The 17,905-nt window shown below is 40.9% G+C and overlaps 1 protein-coding gene across 6 annotated transcripts in view; it reads right to left on the minus strand.

Annotated features, from left to right (window-relative positions):
- Nucleotides 1-17,905, minus strand: part of LOC117960400 (regulating synaptic membrane exocytosis protein 3-like) — a 139,315-nt gene that overhangs the window by 4,033 nt on the left and 117,377 nt on the right. For 2 of the 6 annotated variants that reach the window (XM_034898278.1, XM_034898282.1), the window contains 9 exons: nt 16,442-16,525; nt 13,972-14,037; nt 9,425-9,519; nt 9,018-9,139; nt 7,206-7,366; nt 5,119-5,333; nt 3,768-3,800; nt 1,507-1,669; nt 434-546 (listed from right to left, as the gene is read on the minus strand). In XM_034898278.1, the coding sequence (XP_034754169.1) occupies nt 434-546; nt 1,507-1,669; nt 3,768-3,800; nt 5,119-5,333; nt 7,206-7,366; nt 9,018-9,139; nt 9,425-9,519; nt 13,972-14,037; nt 16,442-16,525 (1,052 nt within the window). Of the gene's footprint in view, nt 1-433; nt 547-1,506; nt 1,670-3,767; nt 3,801-5,118; nt 5,334-7,205; nt 7,367-9,017; nt 9,140-9,424; nt 9,520-13,971; nt 14,038-14,358; nt 14,416-16,441; nt 16,526-17,905 lie in introns of all 6 variants that reach the window. The other 4 variants (XM_034898279.1, XM_034898280.1, XM_034898283.1 and 1 more) reach the window with 3 other exon arrangements.

Below are 17,905 nucleotides of genomic sequence, written 5' to 3' on the forward strand. Positions count from 1 at the left end.
AACTTCCACATCATTGCATTCTGTTTTTATTCACAATTTGTACAGTGTCCCAACTTTTTTGGAATCGGGTTTGTATAAGGATGTAACAATTTCTGATTTTAACACCATCGTTTTCACACCATGAGCAATGACTGGACAATATTCCTTTATTCATAGAAACTGCAAAAAAAATAATGGTGTCCTCTATTCCAAAGTTCACTGAAATTGTATTTTAACTTAAATACCAAAGATTTAAAAGAAAGTAATAATTAGATGTTTTAAACAAATCCTAATTAAAAATAACCGAATGAATAGAAAAAAAAAATTCTAACTAAGAAGAATTAGCAACGTCAAATCAATTTATTTAAATTAAAGAATTGCATCACGATTTGATTTTTATCTGAACCGATTGTGATCTTCTCACATTTATATTTATTTTGAAACCATCACTCACCCATGGCAGGTGTGGCCAGGGTTTGCCGGCCAACCAGCTGACCGGGGCCTAAACCGTCCAGGAAGTCACTGAACTGACTGTCGGCACCCAACCGCATACCTGAGAAGATCAGACTGAAACACACACACGTAAACTGTTAAACAATTACTACATCCCCAATCAGAACACATACCATACAATGCACAGTTATAAGTTGGGGTGAACATTACTGGGGAAACATACTGTCTCTGGTATTAATAACAGACAGTTACTATGGAAAAAGTTCTGATCACAGACCATCACTTTTAAATCAATAAAATCATTTTTAAATAACTACATTTTCTATATTTTCAGTTAAATTATTGATTATTGATTTGCACATAACTCTTGACAAGGAAGGCAAAATGGTTGCCACACATGCGACTTCAGTGAAGCAGATGTATTTTCCAGTTCTGTTGTTTATTTGTCATCTCCGACTACGGTAGAGGTTGTGGTGTCTGGAAATACAGTATAAAGTTGCAGGCTACCGGAAAGCTAACATTACCCTGTGTCTCTAGATGCATGCTACCAACCGGTAAGCTAACATTACCCTGTGTCTCTAGTGTAGTGTACCAGCCTGCAGGCTAACATTGCCCCGTGTCTTTAGCTGCAGGCTATCAGCCTGTATGGTAACTTTACCATGTGGCTTTAGATGCAAGCTACCAGCGGTAAGCTAACTTTACCCTATGTCTCTAGATGCATGCTAACAGCCTGTAAGGTAACATTACTCTGTGTCTTTAGCTGCATGTTACCAGCCGGTAAGTTAGTGTTACCTGTATCTTTAGCGGCAGGCTTCTAGCCGGTAGCTAACTTTACCCTGTGTCTTCAGCTGGAGGCTAACAGTTGGTAAGGTAACATTACTTGTGTCTTTAGCTGAATGCTACCAGCCAGTAAGCTACGCTGTGTTTCTTTTTTTATTTCTTTTTGAGTTTAAACGGATATCATGACACCCCTAACAAAGACACTTTTCTTTGTGAATGTGCTTCATGCACATATAGTCCACACAGCATACATTCTGTGTCAACATGTAGGTCTATTTTTTACTGTGTACGTACTTCCCCTCAGAGCTGTAGCTGTTCATGCTGCCATCAGTCGACTCTCTGCTTGCCTGCCGGTTCATGCCCGACCCTCCCCGTGGGTATTCCACAGCCATGCCCGTCTCCACGCTCCTCTGGATGCTGCTGACACCTTTGCCCACCTTCTTACCTGCTGAAGCCGCTGCACAAGTCAGAAAAGAGGCGTTACACAAATAGACTTTGCATGTGCCATTTTAAGATAGGCTATTATCAGTTATCAGGCATCTCACGTCATACCTACCCAAAACTCAAAGTGCACCTGCCTTTGTGCAGAATATAAAAAGGCTAGGAATACAATAATCATTTTCCAGTCATAAGCTAAGCAGTGGCTGAATTCGACCAAAAAAGCTTGCCAGATTCAGCAGTATATTCATACGGATAACTTGTAGGGGTGACCCCAAATAGTCGCCTGATTCAACTGTCAGTCTAACAGTTAAATCGTTGTAGTGTATGAAATTGTGGTTATAAAACAAAGGATCATTCCATTCGGGCTATGTGGAGGTGCTGGATGTCAGATTTCACATAGAATTGATTGTTTTCCCCCCATAAAATAAGAAATAAAAAATAAGACAATGTGGTCAACTCACATAGAAACTTCAAAAACTTTGAAGACTAGCTGCTGGATCCTTAATGTGTATGATGATATATAACGTTAGTTAGGACAGCACTTTCTTTCCCAATAATTCATTATTTAGAGCCTATTTTAGTATAAATATCAGCCTTTTAATAATACTGTTAACAACTGGAAGTTAGGGTACGCTTGTGGAAAAAAAATCAAATGGGCCGGTATTTAGTACTGGTGAGATGTGGCCCCTTTGAAGCCCTGAATTCCAGGTATTAACTCTGACAAGCCTGATAACCATATATTCTTTTAATCAATATGCAGGTCATCCCATGCAAATTAATATCCCATAGTGACCTCAGCAACATCTCAAAACATTCTGTATTCATTTATGTAGAAGATTCATACATAGCAATCTTTGTGAGGCTAGAAAAAGTTTGTGTGTATAAAATCACGTCATTTTTGGAAAATTGTGAAGGAATATCTATTGTTATTTATAGGTGATGAGGTCACTGCAGGAAGATAACATGGCTTGGTCAATCCACCCCAATCTGAAATGTTAGGCGGGGATGTAAAGGAAAACACAAAGGGTTATAAAAGCCTGCGTTTGAAATTCTTTTTTATCATGAACACAAGACATCTTTTCAGTCTAGCCAAAAAGACTGCCAGTGTGTCAGATTTACTTTTCTTTTGATAAGTGAAATGAAAGCATGGAAAATTAAAAGGCAGATCCGTTGCAACAAAACTATTGAGGAAAAAGGTGTTTGATACAGCCAGGCTTCTGAAGAACTGAACACAATGGTGACAGAAGAGGGAGGAGTAAGGAAGCGTGCCAGAGACAGAGTTCAGGAAGGGCTGGAGGTGCCGGGAACCTTAACCTGTCTAACAGAACAAGAACTACAACTCTCCCTTGCTTTGATTCTCTCTCTATGGCTCCCTGTCTGCCTCAGTTTGGTCTTTTTTGTCTGCATCTGTGTCTCTCAAAACTTTTCAAAGTGTATTGTGAAGCTTTATTAATTCATTATTATTTACAGTGGTGGAAGAAGTATTCAGATCTCTTTCTTAAATAAAAGTAATAATACCATACTGTAAAAAGTAAAAGTCCTGCATTGAACATATTACTTAAGTGAAGGTTTATAAGTTTCATCAGTAAAATTTACTGAAAGTATTATATATATATATATTATATATAAGTTGAGGTGCTCAATGCAAAAATTCCTCACATTTTAGAAACTGGGAACAGTTCTGTCAATCAACTACAAACAACTTTCTAACAAAACACAGTTTTTTTTAAAATGACATGTGTTTTGAGTGCAATAATCTTAGTATGTAAAGTAACTAGTAACTAAAGCTGTCAGATGAATGTAGTGGAGTAAAAATTACAATATATCTCCCCAAAATGTAGCACCTAGTACCTCAACATGCACTTAGTTCCGTTCCGTTCCACCACCGAATATTTAACAACTGTCAATGTAATTAGAAAAGACGTAGCGGCAACATAATGCATTTAATCCTGTTATATGTTAGAATACCGTGCTTGGTTTATCATGCACCAACAATTAACATGGCATCTATAAATTCTTCGAAGCATCCCCTGAAGTAAAGTACAGTTCTTCCTGTCTAACAGTGTCTGACTTTCTTCCTTTCAAACTGTCTGTCCGTCTAACTATTGCTTTACCTTTCTGTCTGTCCGCCGCCTTACCCGCCGCCTCTGAAATAACACACACAACAACAACAAAACCAATAAACAACAGCAACACATCGTCAGAAACAACAGCAACTCTGGATAAAATGATTCAAACCTACAGGTTGTTGTCCATCTGCATTGAAGTCTCTATTTACAGTATTTTGAGTGTGTGTGTTTTTGTCATTAAAGCTATAGGGCGTAGTTTCTGTCGCCCCACTCTGAGGAATTTCAGATAATGACAAAAAAAACTGTTGGTGCGTCCACATGATACAAGCCTTCCGTGATCGTGCAACACCCAACCCCCTCTCCACCCAGTTGCTAGTAGTCAAGGAGGACGTGAAGGAATTGAAAAGAAAAAAAAAATGGACTCTTCATAAAAGGTAATTATCTTCACTTGAGTTTCTGCGCGCAAAAGTCCACAATCTCCTGAACATAGCCATACTGACAAATACAGAGAGAGTTGTGTGGAGCTGATAGTCTTAATTAGTTTTCTATCAACTCATTTGGCAATGGCTTGAATGTAACGGACGTTCAATAACATCAAAACGTTTCAGAATACGGAATTTCAGACGCAGCATGGGAATGGGTCTTGAGCCACATTGAAGGACAGTGAAATTTCCCCCTTTCTGGTCTTACATATCCCCGGTGAGGACAAAATGTAAGCCCCACCCCCTACGTCATCAATAGACCATATCATAGACAAAATTTGCTGGTTGCAGTTGCTGGTTGTGTACAGTCCTTACAGAGCTCCGGGACGCCGGCTACCAGCGGCAGTTGTTTAGCCACCAACAGATGACTGTGAACCAGCTACAGGCACCGCCAGATGAGGGTCCTTTCAGGGCCGTGGTAGTGGAGTATAGCCAGAAAAAGTGAGCATTGTGCAGGGACGAAAACGACTAGGTAAGTTTAGGAAAAAGATTGTGGTTTGTGTGAACATGGGTAAAAGTATTTTGTTTTTGCTGCAGAGTGAACTCCGCTCTCCGCCTTAAAAGCTCTTTGTTTTTAGTTTCACCACGTTTTGCTATTTTATTTGAAGAATATTTTCCATTGAATATTGGAGATCATAATTAACTGGCACTATATCCGTGGTGATGGAAAGTGGTTTCCATTCTTTTTTAACAAACCGCTCCCTAATTATATCTACTAAGTAATAGGTAGTTTTGGGTATTCTGCGGTTTAATGCATGTTAAAACATTAGTATTTTGGATCTCGGGTTCTGGATGTTATTATCATACTGTCTGTGATGTGTTGGTGATTTTGTTCTGGTGCTCTGCTCTTATGACAAGTGGTCACTTAAGATGCATGCTTGATGATTTGTCAGTCAGCCAGTGTGATCTCTGACCTGTCTGGCTGAGTTGTGAGGTACTCCGGCTGCGTCTGGATGGCAGGATGGCAACAACACGTTGGCTGAGGCTCGAGCGTCGCTTCTTGATCCCGCTTCCCAGGCTCCCGAGTGCTGTGTCTGATTGGCTGCCGTCGGTGTGCTCCATGCCGTAGATCTCACCGCTCACGCTGGTGCTCTTCATCATATGGCGGCCTGTTGCGCGCATGGCCCTGCTGAGATTTAAAACACGTCAACCAGGGTGCCTTGGGTAGCTCAACTGGTACAGCGCCTGCCCATATATAGAGGTTTACTCCATGAAGTTTTCCATACGCGTCTCTGTTACTTGTTAACTGCAAGACGTGTTTTCGTACATTAGAGTGAAAGATTCTTCCTCACAAGAAATTAAAATTCAGTTTTGGTTTTTCTCTTTGTTGATGGCAGACTTTGAATTTGATGTTTCACAATGTGTGGACACCCTGGGTATTCTGCTTCTTTATAAGGATGCCACAATTAAGTGTCAAATCAAAGTTTTTCTTTACTTTTACTTAGTAAAGTAAATTTTAGATACTTTGATACTTTTACGTATCAAAGTATGTGTTATGTGTTAAATGTGAATGTAAAAAAATGAACTGCTACCTCCTCTGTCAGCTCTAGCCCCTGAAAAGTGGAGAAATCAGGCCAATCACAACAGCTGGTCAGTCTGACGTCATGTTGCCTGAGCTCATTAGTATTCATGAGCTCGTCCAGTTGCGCTGGGTAAAGGATGTTGATAGCCAGGCTCTCACTGGCTAGCAATTACCCAATCAGAGTCAAGCAGCTTTCATTCTTCATCTCATCTGGTCAATCTGATACACGTAAGTGTTCCTTTTTGAAAACACCCGAGTTCGAACTACTGGAAAAACTATTTTTGCACATTATGTCCATAAGATGGCAAACGTACAACAAGATATACTTCTACGTGTGTAGGTATATTTAGTCCAACAATAACATGTCTTTTAAAGGATCTCTACATACTTGCACATTACAAAACAAAATAGAGTTATAAAACTAATATCCTGTATCGTGATATTTAATATAAAGACCAGTAATAGACCTCTCTCTCTCCATGCCCTCTGCACCGCTAAACAATTACCCCCCTAGCAAGCAAGCTACCTTACACTTAATTAGGAAAATGTAACAACTTAATGTTTATTCACACACTCTTGACTGTAGGCTCTTTTTGTTTCTGCTGCTGCTAAACAACGCTCTTTGTTGTGGGTATCATAGCAACTGTGTCAGGTTTCCCTTGTTGAAAGACAAAAAGATAACCCCCGACTGCTGGTATGGAGAGTTATTTCCTCTCACGCAGGTGCAGAACGTACGTAGTACTTGGCCGTTGGTTGTAATCTGTGTGGTGTGTTTCGGTGCAATTTTTGGCCCAGACAAATGGCAGGGCATTTAAAGTTAAAAAAACTTTTTTTTTTTATACACAACACCGGTTTAGAGCTAACATCTAAGTAGCTCACAAAGACAAAGAATTGGAGAACAAATATTTAAAGGTGCTCTAAGCAATGTTGGGTGATGGCACTTCTTGTTGACTAGCTCGCCCCTTCCTCTTCCTCATCCCGTACCCTTCTGTGGACTAACCCCCAATCCCCACCCCCAAATCGTTTTTGTCGGTTATTGACTAGAAAGCTGGAAAACTTTTTGTTATGTTGGGTGGTGCAGGTTGGCGAGTTTGTTGCCGTTTGTGGAGCCTGGGCTGTCTACAGAGGTTTTTTTTACAGTGGGTTCAGGGGACAGGCGGCTAGCAGATAGTGTGAAGATGTTTGTCGTATGGGACAAAAAATGTAAGCCTACCTAACACGTAACATCGCTTAAAGCACCTTTAAGACAACAAAAGAAAATAAGATATAAAACCTCAAGACAAGAATTAAAGTAAAGGTGAGATTAAAGGTTGTTTTTTTAACTTTCCTTTCCTTTGATTAAACATATGTTACTTGAGAGATTATTCCATGATAAAATATCTCTGTAATGAACAGCTTTAATTATTCCTTGACTGAAACGTAACCCTGTAGCAATAATCCACAATAAAAGCAAAGTTATTGTAGAGTATGTGTGTATACCTGAAGCGTCCCCGGGGTCTCTCTGATTGGATGGACATGTAGCTGGTGCTACTAATGCGAGAGGCACTGCTGGTTCGAGAGATGGCTGACACGTCGCTGACATCACTGTCTGAGGACTTATGGGACATGTTCTCACTGCTCCTCCTCTGGTCCTTGTAGAGCTGCAGAAAACAGATATTACACAAAATGTTGTATACTAGCACTAGGACTGGTTACTGAATATACAATACTTATTAGGCAACGACCGAATTGCCTCTTTAGTATCGAGTAACTATATGTTGTATAGCGCATTCTGCCTCCCTGGCTTACTGCACGTTTTAATGGAACCAAGCCATCGGTACTGTCACCAATTACACCTGTGATTTTGCAACAATGCCAAGTCAAAATGTCTAATGCAGAAAAGGACTGTCAGAGACTCCGGGAGATGTACAGTATACCATGCAGCCCTCAGAATACGTCCAATAAGTTATGCAAACAAGTCAAAATGCCTGTGTGGGTGTTCCAAGGGTGTGTAGGGCTTTCAAAGTTTCCATAATACCGCTTATTGCCATATTAATTTTACCTATCTAGCTTAAATGCAATTCATCATAATCATTACATTTAGTATATTGTCAAATTAATGATACGCTAGTCATTTTAATGTCTTAGTACAATGGGGGTCTCCAGGAAGCCCATAACCTTAATGGACTGTAATGGCACTCATTGGTTATATCACATTATGGGTACTGATATTATTAGTTTTAAAGGAGTATTCCTGTCATTCCATGATCACAATGCTGTTTCAGACACTTTTCCTCATTTGGAAAGACATATTTGTCATGCTAATTATTAGTTTGAAGTTTAAAAAACTTGTTTCAAAAGCTTGTATCAGACAAAACCCTACCTGCTTTGCAGACATTAACAATTCTGATTCTTTTCAGCCTGCTAAACGTTTTCATCCATAACATAGCATTACAGACACTTTTAGTAATTTTGTGCTGATGATCTATATTGCCAGATTTAAATCATTTCACATTCAGTCAGATGGGGGACAGCGTGATGCATCACAAAGACAGCACTGACATGATGCATGCAAAAAAGGTGAAACTAGTGGCATGTGGACGTGTGAAAGTCAGGATATGGCCATTAACCTGTCAGTTCTCTGTAAATTAGGGATAGGGAAAGCAGCCAGTATGGATTATACACTTCTGTATTTGAGATGCTAGGTGCATACTTTAGTGACTGCCCAGCCAGAACCAATTCATTTTATGGAGTGGTCTTCACCATTACTGTAAGATAATTTATTACTTTCTTAGACAGTAAACGCAATTCACTGCGACGCACTTGAGCAACAGTATGGCTCAAGCTCTCTGCCTGGAACCCTCACAGCCCCGCTGCATTCTCCTGATGAGTTGGTTTAAACCCTTGTGTTGTCCGTGGTGTCAAATTTGACCAGTTTTCAAAGTTTCTATATCGGAAATTTGGGTTTCTTTCAACCAAATCACCCAAAAAACAAAATGCTTGGTCTCATACAACACATTTTTCAGGTAAAAAAATTGGTTTTATTAGGTTTCATAGCATTTAGTTTCAAAACAGTATCCTGACTAAACTTTTAAAAAACTCTTCCTCTGATTTCTTCCTTCCTTCCTCTTAACTATTAGTCAAAATAATTCACAATTTCTGCTATCAAAAATGTGGTTTTAAATCATATAAATTAGGTTTCTTAACCATACATTTGAACAAAAATAATAAGTGAAACTAGTAATAACTTGGTTTAAGTGATGTACTGGTGGTAGTGGGGAATGAAGCCAAAATGAAATTTTTGTGGCCCACCTCCCGTTTGTTCTTGAGGGCTCCGTCCAAGTCCTGCTGGCTGGAGGTGGGGGCAGCAGCTGACGCCCGGTTGGAATGAACCCTCATCTGGAGCTGACGAACACACTCCTCTGCTACCAGGGCTACACACACACACATAAAACTCAGTTGGTCGTTTTGGTCTAGTCGATTTTTTTATGCTTTTTCATGCTGAATGAAAAAAAACTCATGGGCAAGTCTCTGCTAAACACAATATTTAAAGTGGTGTTTTTGCTTCATTCTTTGTGGGAATAACTTGATTAAAGCAACTAATCAATTTGTGGAAAAAATGAATGCGAGTGTTAGAGTTTGTGTGGTCGAGGACAGCCCTGTGTTTGATTGTTTTCACTACGGCTGCAGCATGGGTTGCCCAAGACAACAGCCCTTACCTTGTTCTACGGTGCTGCTCTGGGGCGGAAGCTGCGGGAGTTGCCTCGATCTGCGGGCTGAGGAGGACAGAGACGCACCACCTTGGAGGTGGCCCCTGACACAAAATAACATGAGAGAGAATGGGGGAAGGGATGAAAAAATGTAGAAAAAATGAATGGAGAAAATGAAATTTAAGTTAACATGATGACAAATTGGTTGGAATTCACCTGAATTAAGCTACTAAGTGAACAGAACACACACCTATTAACTTACGGAACTTGTTGTCATTTCATCAGGGGCGGGGGGGGACGGTGGTCAGTGCCGTCATAATATAAAGCCTCAACCCCCCCCTCCCCCCCCCCCAACTGTGACAAAGCTTTATTCCTAAAGAGGGGATATTATTCATGTACAGTAATAATTAAAATGTATGAGTATTCTTGTGTTGTATTGTCTTACGTAACAATACACGTATTGTTGGCCTGCTTCCTCTAAAATTGCATGTGGCCCCAGCCTGGCCCTTCCATTTATGGTCTGCAACTACCACTGCATTGCATTTTTCTTGTCTTAAAACTTATAACATCATACATAAAGTTGCACGTAAAATGAAGTGACAGAATGTTGCAATGGGAAAAGCATCAGTCAAGAAGAATAAAAGCAAAGCAACCATATTTTAGTGAAAAATCTGTGGCAACAACATGTTGTCAGAGTGAAGAAAAGGGAAGCTTGTTCAGGGGATGATGGTGAGGGATCCTGTTGCAAAGAGCAGCAAATAACAAAAGAAGAACACATAGCAAAGGTGAAAGCCTTCAAGCACAAATCCCATCATATGTGCAGACATCCATTAACTGTAATCCATTCTCACAACAGACCAGGGGCTATTCAGGAAGCCTGCGTCTCCTAATTCACAGTGAAATATCCGAAGGCTTCTGGTGGCTTCTGGTGCTGCAGCCACGAATGTTTACTCAGCAGCCCTAAATGGTTTAGGTTTTTTAAATTAATTAGACTTTGTGTCACATCCCCTCAGTCCCTCTGACTAATTTCTGTTGTTAGGGAAGTATTGCCAATTTATTCTGTGAACTCTAATAAAAACAGGTTTCAAGATTAGTAACGTCAAATTCTCACCCATTATTATGAAGACCGACTTAAAAATAATAACATCAGACATGTTTTGCCTATTTTTAGATGGCATGAGTGAACGTGAGGCCTCCTCAACATGTGTGTTCTAGTTTCAGAATGAAGAAGACAGTTGGAGAACAATTTTAAGTTCTTCCCATGATGTACAGTTTTATAGGTATTCTTATAGGGCTTAATTAGCCCCGAATGTTCACGACGTCTGGCTCTGCCACTCTTAACATCTACACGAAAACTTTACAAATGACCTGTGAGTGCCCACATTTATCCACACAACACATGTACAGTACATCTACATCTAAATCAACAAACACACAACAGCAGCAGCTGTCTGCTATGTGGCAAAGAGAGGTCACAGAAACACACACAAACACAAACAGGTGAACGTAACTATCAACTGCCTCTGTGCCAGTGGATGTGGCTTGGGGCACTCATTCAAGGGAAATCCCCTTACCAAGGGGCTGCAGAGGGGCCTTCTTTCCTCTGGAGCCCCTTAAGATGGAGGTTGGCTTGATTCTGGTACAGACACAAACACACACACACGCAGTGTGCCATACAAACCCAGAGCCCCGGAACACAGTGTGGAAGCAGCAGCATGCATGAACAAAAATGGGAAGAAGGAATTGAGGAAAAATGGAAGAGAAAAAAAAGCAAGAGAAGACAAATAAGTAATCGTCATCCAAATTTTGTGACAATCAAGTGAACTGTCTTGACAACAATTGGATGGATTGCCAAATAATATAGACCTTCATTTCCTCCACAAGATGAATCATAATAACTTTTAATATTACACTATCACCAGGTCAACATTTTAGTTTGCCCAATCCTTTAGTTTATGACTGAATGCCTGAAAAACTCATTCCCTTCCTGCGTAAATGTAGCCTACTTTGCATTGATTGCTACTGTGATTAGCAAACGTATGCTTACATGGTAAGATCATCATTGTCATGGCACAATCATTTCCTATTGTTTGCCAGGTTGAGGTGAGTGTGGCTTACTTGCGTCACAGGGTGATAGGAGTTTACAAAGCGGAAGTTGACAACAGACTGGGGTGCCAGTCTTTTTTAGACAAGAGATAAACTTCTGAATGATTGAAAGATTTTCCTTTTTCCCCGTCAAGTTGTGTCGTGTTCTTTCTGCGTCTTAAATGTCTACAAATGAACTGTCAGCGGCGTGTCTGGCTGAAAAACAATGATAATAATGTATACTTTATAAGTCCCGCAAGGGAAATTACAATTTACACTCTGTTGTAATAACAACAGATAGACACATGCCTGAATTACACACACATGCTCAGTACCTTCACTTGCACTAATGGAGAGATGTCAGAGTGGGGGGCTTCCCATGGAAAGATGCCCCGAGCAGTTGGGGGTTCAGTGCCTTGCTCAAGAGCACCTTGGCAGTGTCCAGGCATCTCTCCAGATACCAGTCCAGCACCATACTTTGGTTCATATGTTGACTTGAACCAGCGACCCTCCGGTTCCCAACCCAACTCCCTACAGACTGAGCTACTCCCACCCCAACTGCCACTGACTCTGTGTCACCTTTGTGTGGGCAGTGTGTTTAGATGAACAGTGTTTGGCTTTCCTCTGTTGGGCCAATGCACGTAGCTCGGAGCTGGATGACGCAAATGATGGCAGATATAAGCAGACCTCCGCAGCAAGTTTCCGGCGGATATCGGCAGACCTCCACTGCTCTGCTTAGCTGGGAGCTCCGTGAGCGGCGGCCACAGAGGGAAATCAAACACAGCTCATCTGCACACACATCCCAGCCTACCATGATACAGTGCTTGATTTAAACCAGCAGAATATCTTTAAGAGGGACAGCCTCACAAAGCTGCCAGTGTGGCTGGAGAGAAATTCAAGCTGGTCCTGTGCTTTAATACTTGGAGCAATTTGGCTGAATTTGTTTGGGTATGAACTACATGCCTAAAAATACATAAATCATATTTCAAATCTGCATCATCTGCCAGATACTAACTAACTAACCACTATCAAATGAGGTCCATACTGTATTGTGTGAATGGTCAAGAAAAAGATTCAGAATTCCTGCTTTGACTTGAAGCCCCATTCGGATCTCTTGGGAAGGTGATGTGATTTCCTACGTTGGTCGGTGATTTTAATCTGGTCTTAAGCGTGCATGTGGGTAATTCATCACCCACATCCTAGTATTAACTACAGGCAAACAAGCAAAGTTCTAGTATTTTAAAGTGAATCTGAGTTTTCTCTGTGTGAAGAACTGCTTGTCCTTGCACTTTATTTATTAATAAACTGTATCTGTGAAAATGGAGGATGTAAAATTAAATTCTAATCTGATTGCAACGCCAACATAGGCCTATTTAGGAACCAATATGATCATAGAAAAAAAAAGTCATTAGAAGAGCAAGATACTGGTATCCGTTTGAGTTTCTCAGAGTTTATGAGGTGAAATCGAAAGCACCATTAGTTTAACAAGATGCACATGTTTGCATCATAAAGTTTAGCCGAGCTCATATGCTTTACTTTTGTTGTTTTTCTATAACTCACCCACAGGGAAGGCAAAATGTTGCCATGCAGGTGACTTAAAGGAAGCGGGAAGATGTTCTGTTGTTTCTCCGTCATCTCCAACTCTGGCAGCGGCCATTGTGTCTGGAAAAGTCAAGCTGCAGGCTACCGGTAAGCTCACGTTACCCTGTGTCTTTAGCTGCAGGTTACCGGTAAGCTCACGTTACCTTGTGTCTTTAGCTGCAGGCTACCAGTAAGCCCACGTTACCATGTGTCTTCAGCTGCAGGCTACCGGTAAGCATTATGTTACCCTGTGTCTTTAGCTGCAAGCTACCGGCAAGCTCAGGTTACCCTGTGTCTTTAGCTGCAGGCTACCGGTAAGCTTACATTGCCAAGTGTCTTCAGCTGCAGGCTACCGGTAAGCTTCCGTTACCCTGTGTCTTTAGCTGCAGGCTTCCGGTAAGCTTAAGTTACCCTGTGTTTTTAGCTGCAGGCTTCCGGTAAGCTTAAGTTACCCTGTGTTTTTAGCTGCAGGCTTACGGTAAGCTTAAGTTACCCTGTGTCTTTAGCGGCAGGCTACAGGTAAGCTCACGCTACCTTGTGTCTTCAGCTGCAGGGTGCGAGTCTGTAAGCGTTGCTGTGTCCGTTGTTGTCTGTTTTCTTTTGGATGTACGCAAGTAGGCGGGGATGGAGAGAGAAAAGAAACTGTGGAAATCACAAATCCTCATTTCGATTTTTAGGAGGCTCATTCTGATGTCTAATTTGACTGATATTAATTCTGCACGGTTGAGGCTTGAGACTAACTTACAGAGAAAAAGATGGTTTCTAACAAATTGGAGAAGCTACCAGCATTAGAGTCAACTAGAACTTTTTAATCATGTAATTTCAAGTTCCCGCCAATGAACTCATACACTACTGGTTGACATGTGCTGAGCCTACAGTACATGCCTTACCTGCCACTGTCAGGGAGCTTCCTGCCAAGAGCCTGACACACAGGTATCTCCAAGGTCCGAGGCTGCCTGGAGAATGGTGAATGAGCAAAGGGAACAATACACAAAGAGCAAAAAAATATGGAAGGATGGATGAGATGGAAGAGAGCATGATGGAGGATACATAATTTAGATTTAGAAGTGTCTGACTCTGTCAGCGGGCTGTCACTGGCCTTACAAGTTTATGATCTGGAAAACAGGAAATAGGCGGCATGCTGTGATGGATGGTGTGATTGTGGTATGAATAAGGGGTGTCATGCTTCATCTGTTACTGTGCCTGGGTCTGTGTGTGTGTGTGTCTGTCTGTGTGTGTGTGTGTGTGTGTGTGTGTGTGTGTGTGTGTGTGTGTACCTCTTCTTTGTACTGATGTGAATTAAAGTCTCTTGAGTAGGAAGTGGCATCCATATTCTACATTCATGGACATGAAGATGACAAGGATGATACATGCACCGCCACACACACACACGCACACACACACACACACACACACACACACACACACACACACATTTGATATGAATCATGGACATCATGAATTCTAAGTCATTTATGAGCACTAAGCCTTGGAAAAGAGAGACTTCTTAAAGACTGAGAGGAGAAGGCGAGCACACAGAAGCTGCAGATGCAATTCCCAGAGCAAAAAGTACACTCGAAAAGACTGCAGGAAGCAAACTCAACAAGGCAGGATTTCACACCAAAACCAGTACAAGCTACTAAGTTCAGAAGAGAACAAACAAGGGAATTAAAAACCGTGAAGGAAGGATAGAAAAGCAACAGAACAAACGTTAGGCAACAACAACCAGGGACGAAAACTATCGCTACAACTCTGCAACAATGTTACAAACCAGGAGAACACCACCCACACAGAATGAAACAAAGTAGAAGTTGTCTATGTCTATGGGACACTGTGACTTTTATTTTGACAAATTCTACATTGTATATCATTATTCAGTTTCACTGTGTCCAGCTCACTGGCCACAACTCAGGAGTTTAGGCTTAGCGACAGGAAGCTAAATAGCAATGCGTGACAAGAAAAGCTTGTGAGTGTATCTTGTATTTTGGTCAAATAAAGGCAATCCCTGCAGTTGCAACAGCAGCTATTATTGGTAAGAAATTAATATTTTTACTTCTAAGCAGATTTAAAGTAATAGTAGGACAGTTTGAAGTGTACAGCTAATCACTTTTTATGGAGAGTTAGATGAGAAGATTGATACCACACTCATTTCTGCGTTAAAGGTCCTATGACATGAACATTTCTCTTTATGAGTTTTTTAACATGAATATAAGTTCCCCCGGCCTGCCTATGGCCCCCTGTATCTAGCAATGGCAATAGGTGTAAACCGAGCCCTGGGTATCCTGCTCTGCCTTTGAGAAAATGTAAGCTCAGATGGACCAATCTGGAATCTTGCTCCTTATGAGGTCATAAGGGGCAAGGTTACCTCCCCTTTCTGTGCCTTGCCCGCCCAGAAAATTTGGTCCACCCATGAGAGAGAGACATCATGGCTTTTAAACAAGCACCCACCCCTCTCTCCTATTCAAAAGCTACAGACTCACAAATGGCACATACTAAGGAATGCTCATTGTGGGACTGGCTCTAGAGGCTGAAATTCTGAATTCTTAATGGCTGAATTTTATAAAAAAACACTTCAGATATGGTATTAGGGGACCACTAAGGTCTATATAAAAGCATCCAAAGACCACCATGTCATGGGGCCTTTAAATATAAAGCTCAAGCCAGGAGATATTAGAATAGCCTAGCATTCAGACTTGAAATAGAGGAAAACAGCTATGGCAGTGTTCCCCTCCATAGCTCCCTGATTCCAACATTAGGCCTCGTTTGTTAACCCAGTCCTTTGGGCTGATCCAGACTTGTTGATTTCCCCTGATTGGAATCTTTATGCAAAGCTAAGCTAACTTTGTCCTGGCTGTAACTTCATACTTAACAGACAAATATGAGAAAGGTATGGATCTTCTTATCAAAATCTCAGCAAAAATTAAGTGAATAAGCATATCTCTCAAAATGTTGTTTTCCTTTAAAAGAATTTGCACTAAATATGGCTAAAGTAAAGTTAAATTATACATTTTTTTTATTTTATACAAGATAAAGTCACTCACCACACTTTTATCAGAGTAGAATAAATTGGAATAGTTTGGGTTGCAAATTGACTCCCTGCTAAAAGAGAAATATCACAAGTTGGCAAAGAGATTAGTGCCAGCTGGGAATATGAGGAAGAGCTTGACATACGCCTGAACCCAATAAGACCGAACTGAACCCCGAGGATTTCAGTCAGTACTGGGTGATGATGTGCCTTGTAAAAAAATGTAAATTTTATTATTTAACAATAAACTTTTTGGGTTGGTTCATAATGGCATCATATTTGAAGGCCTTAGTCAAGCTCTAAGAGGAAGCGGCTGCGGGTCCACAAAAGGGTACCTGTCATCTTCAGGGGAAGCATGTTGGATAAGAATCCTGGGACTTGCCGGACGTCTCCGGGGCAGGGAATGGGACAAAGATTTTCTACGTGTACACATACAAAATATATCACCGATATGACCAAATCAGCAAGCCATTTCACAATGAGAAAGCCATTCCATTCCATTATTGGGTATGTAAATAATGAAAAGCTGTCCGTGTCCATCCAACATGTATTTGTGGGCTACTTAGGGGCAGCAGAACACAGAACAACAATCACCTCATGAAGTAGATATGGCAAACATTTGCCTATGTACACATCCAGCAGAATGGAGCAATATCAGCTTTAACTTGGAGTTGTGCTTTGCTCCGCCTAACGAATAAATAGTCAGATATTCCCTCTTCTTTTAGCTCTGTGTTGGTTTCCATCAACTCCTTAGGAAAATATCCGGGTATTTGGCCATTCAAATTTACAATCATTTGATTACAATATTCCCTATCTATATTTTGTTTAGCTGTAAACAATCAACCATTTCCTGGCAGTCGCATGCAGATTTGTTGCCAACACACTACGAAGGTATCCCTTCACAGCCAGCGTGGACAAGATGAATAATTACAGGGACCCACTACTCCTTCAACAATCATATAGCATGTGAGTATTGCAATTAAACAGACTTAAATACATTTCTGTGGATGATGGTGGACCAAGAAATGAGCAGAGGCACCAGAAATCGCTGAATAAAGCAGGACAGGTCATATTCAGTGTTAATAAAAAGACACTGGAAGAGGTTATGCTGGTTATAATTAAGGAGTGAAGCTAACAAATTAGACGCATGAATGGTTGAAGGGTTGATTCCAATGCAACCTGGACCAGGTAAAGCTAAGCAGGGAAAAGTAGGCTGATTGGTGAAGTGATTCATCTTTATATACAGTAAATAAGGTAAGGTATACAAGACGCGGTGCACCGATTCTGCTGTCAGGATGTCAATCTTTGAGGAGTTGTCAAAGTTCTCCAGAAGGTGATACTTCAATGATAAGAAATTTGGCCAAATCAGCACAGAGTTAAGAAATAGGCTTGAGCAATCGCTGAAACTTTTAAATGATCCAGTTGTGGGTACTTGAGATTGCCAATATGCTATCTATTTGCCAGTCTGACAGGCTAGTGCTAGTTACATTGAACACATACTTTTAATATATGATGCATATGTGGAGAGGCTTCCACTTTAATCAATGAAACAAGCTACACCGGCTTGACTGTCCTGCCTCCTGCTTGGCTAACATGTAGCAGTAAGCATAACGTTATACTGTTGCTATATTTTCTTTTGACCGTGCTTCTGTGTTGCTGACAGTAATAGCGTATTGCTAAGATAGCTACACACAGTTAGTTATGTCACATACTTCATTACAGCAGCTAATTACTCGCTTTACATTTAAACCTACGCTAGTTCAATCAAGCACTCATTGCTCTCTCTTTCTTTCAGCGAC

The sequence above is a fragment of the Etheostoma cragini genome, chromosome 17 (genome assembly GCF_013103735.1).
Source record: "Etheostoma cragini isolate CJK2018 chromosome 17, CSU_Ecrag_1.0, whole genome shotgun sequence".
Classification (NCBI taxonomy): domain Eukaryota; kingdom Metazoa; phylum Chordata; class Actinopteri; order Perciformes; family Percidae; genus Etheostoma; species Etheostoma cragini.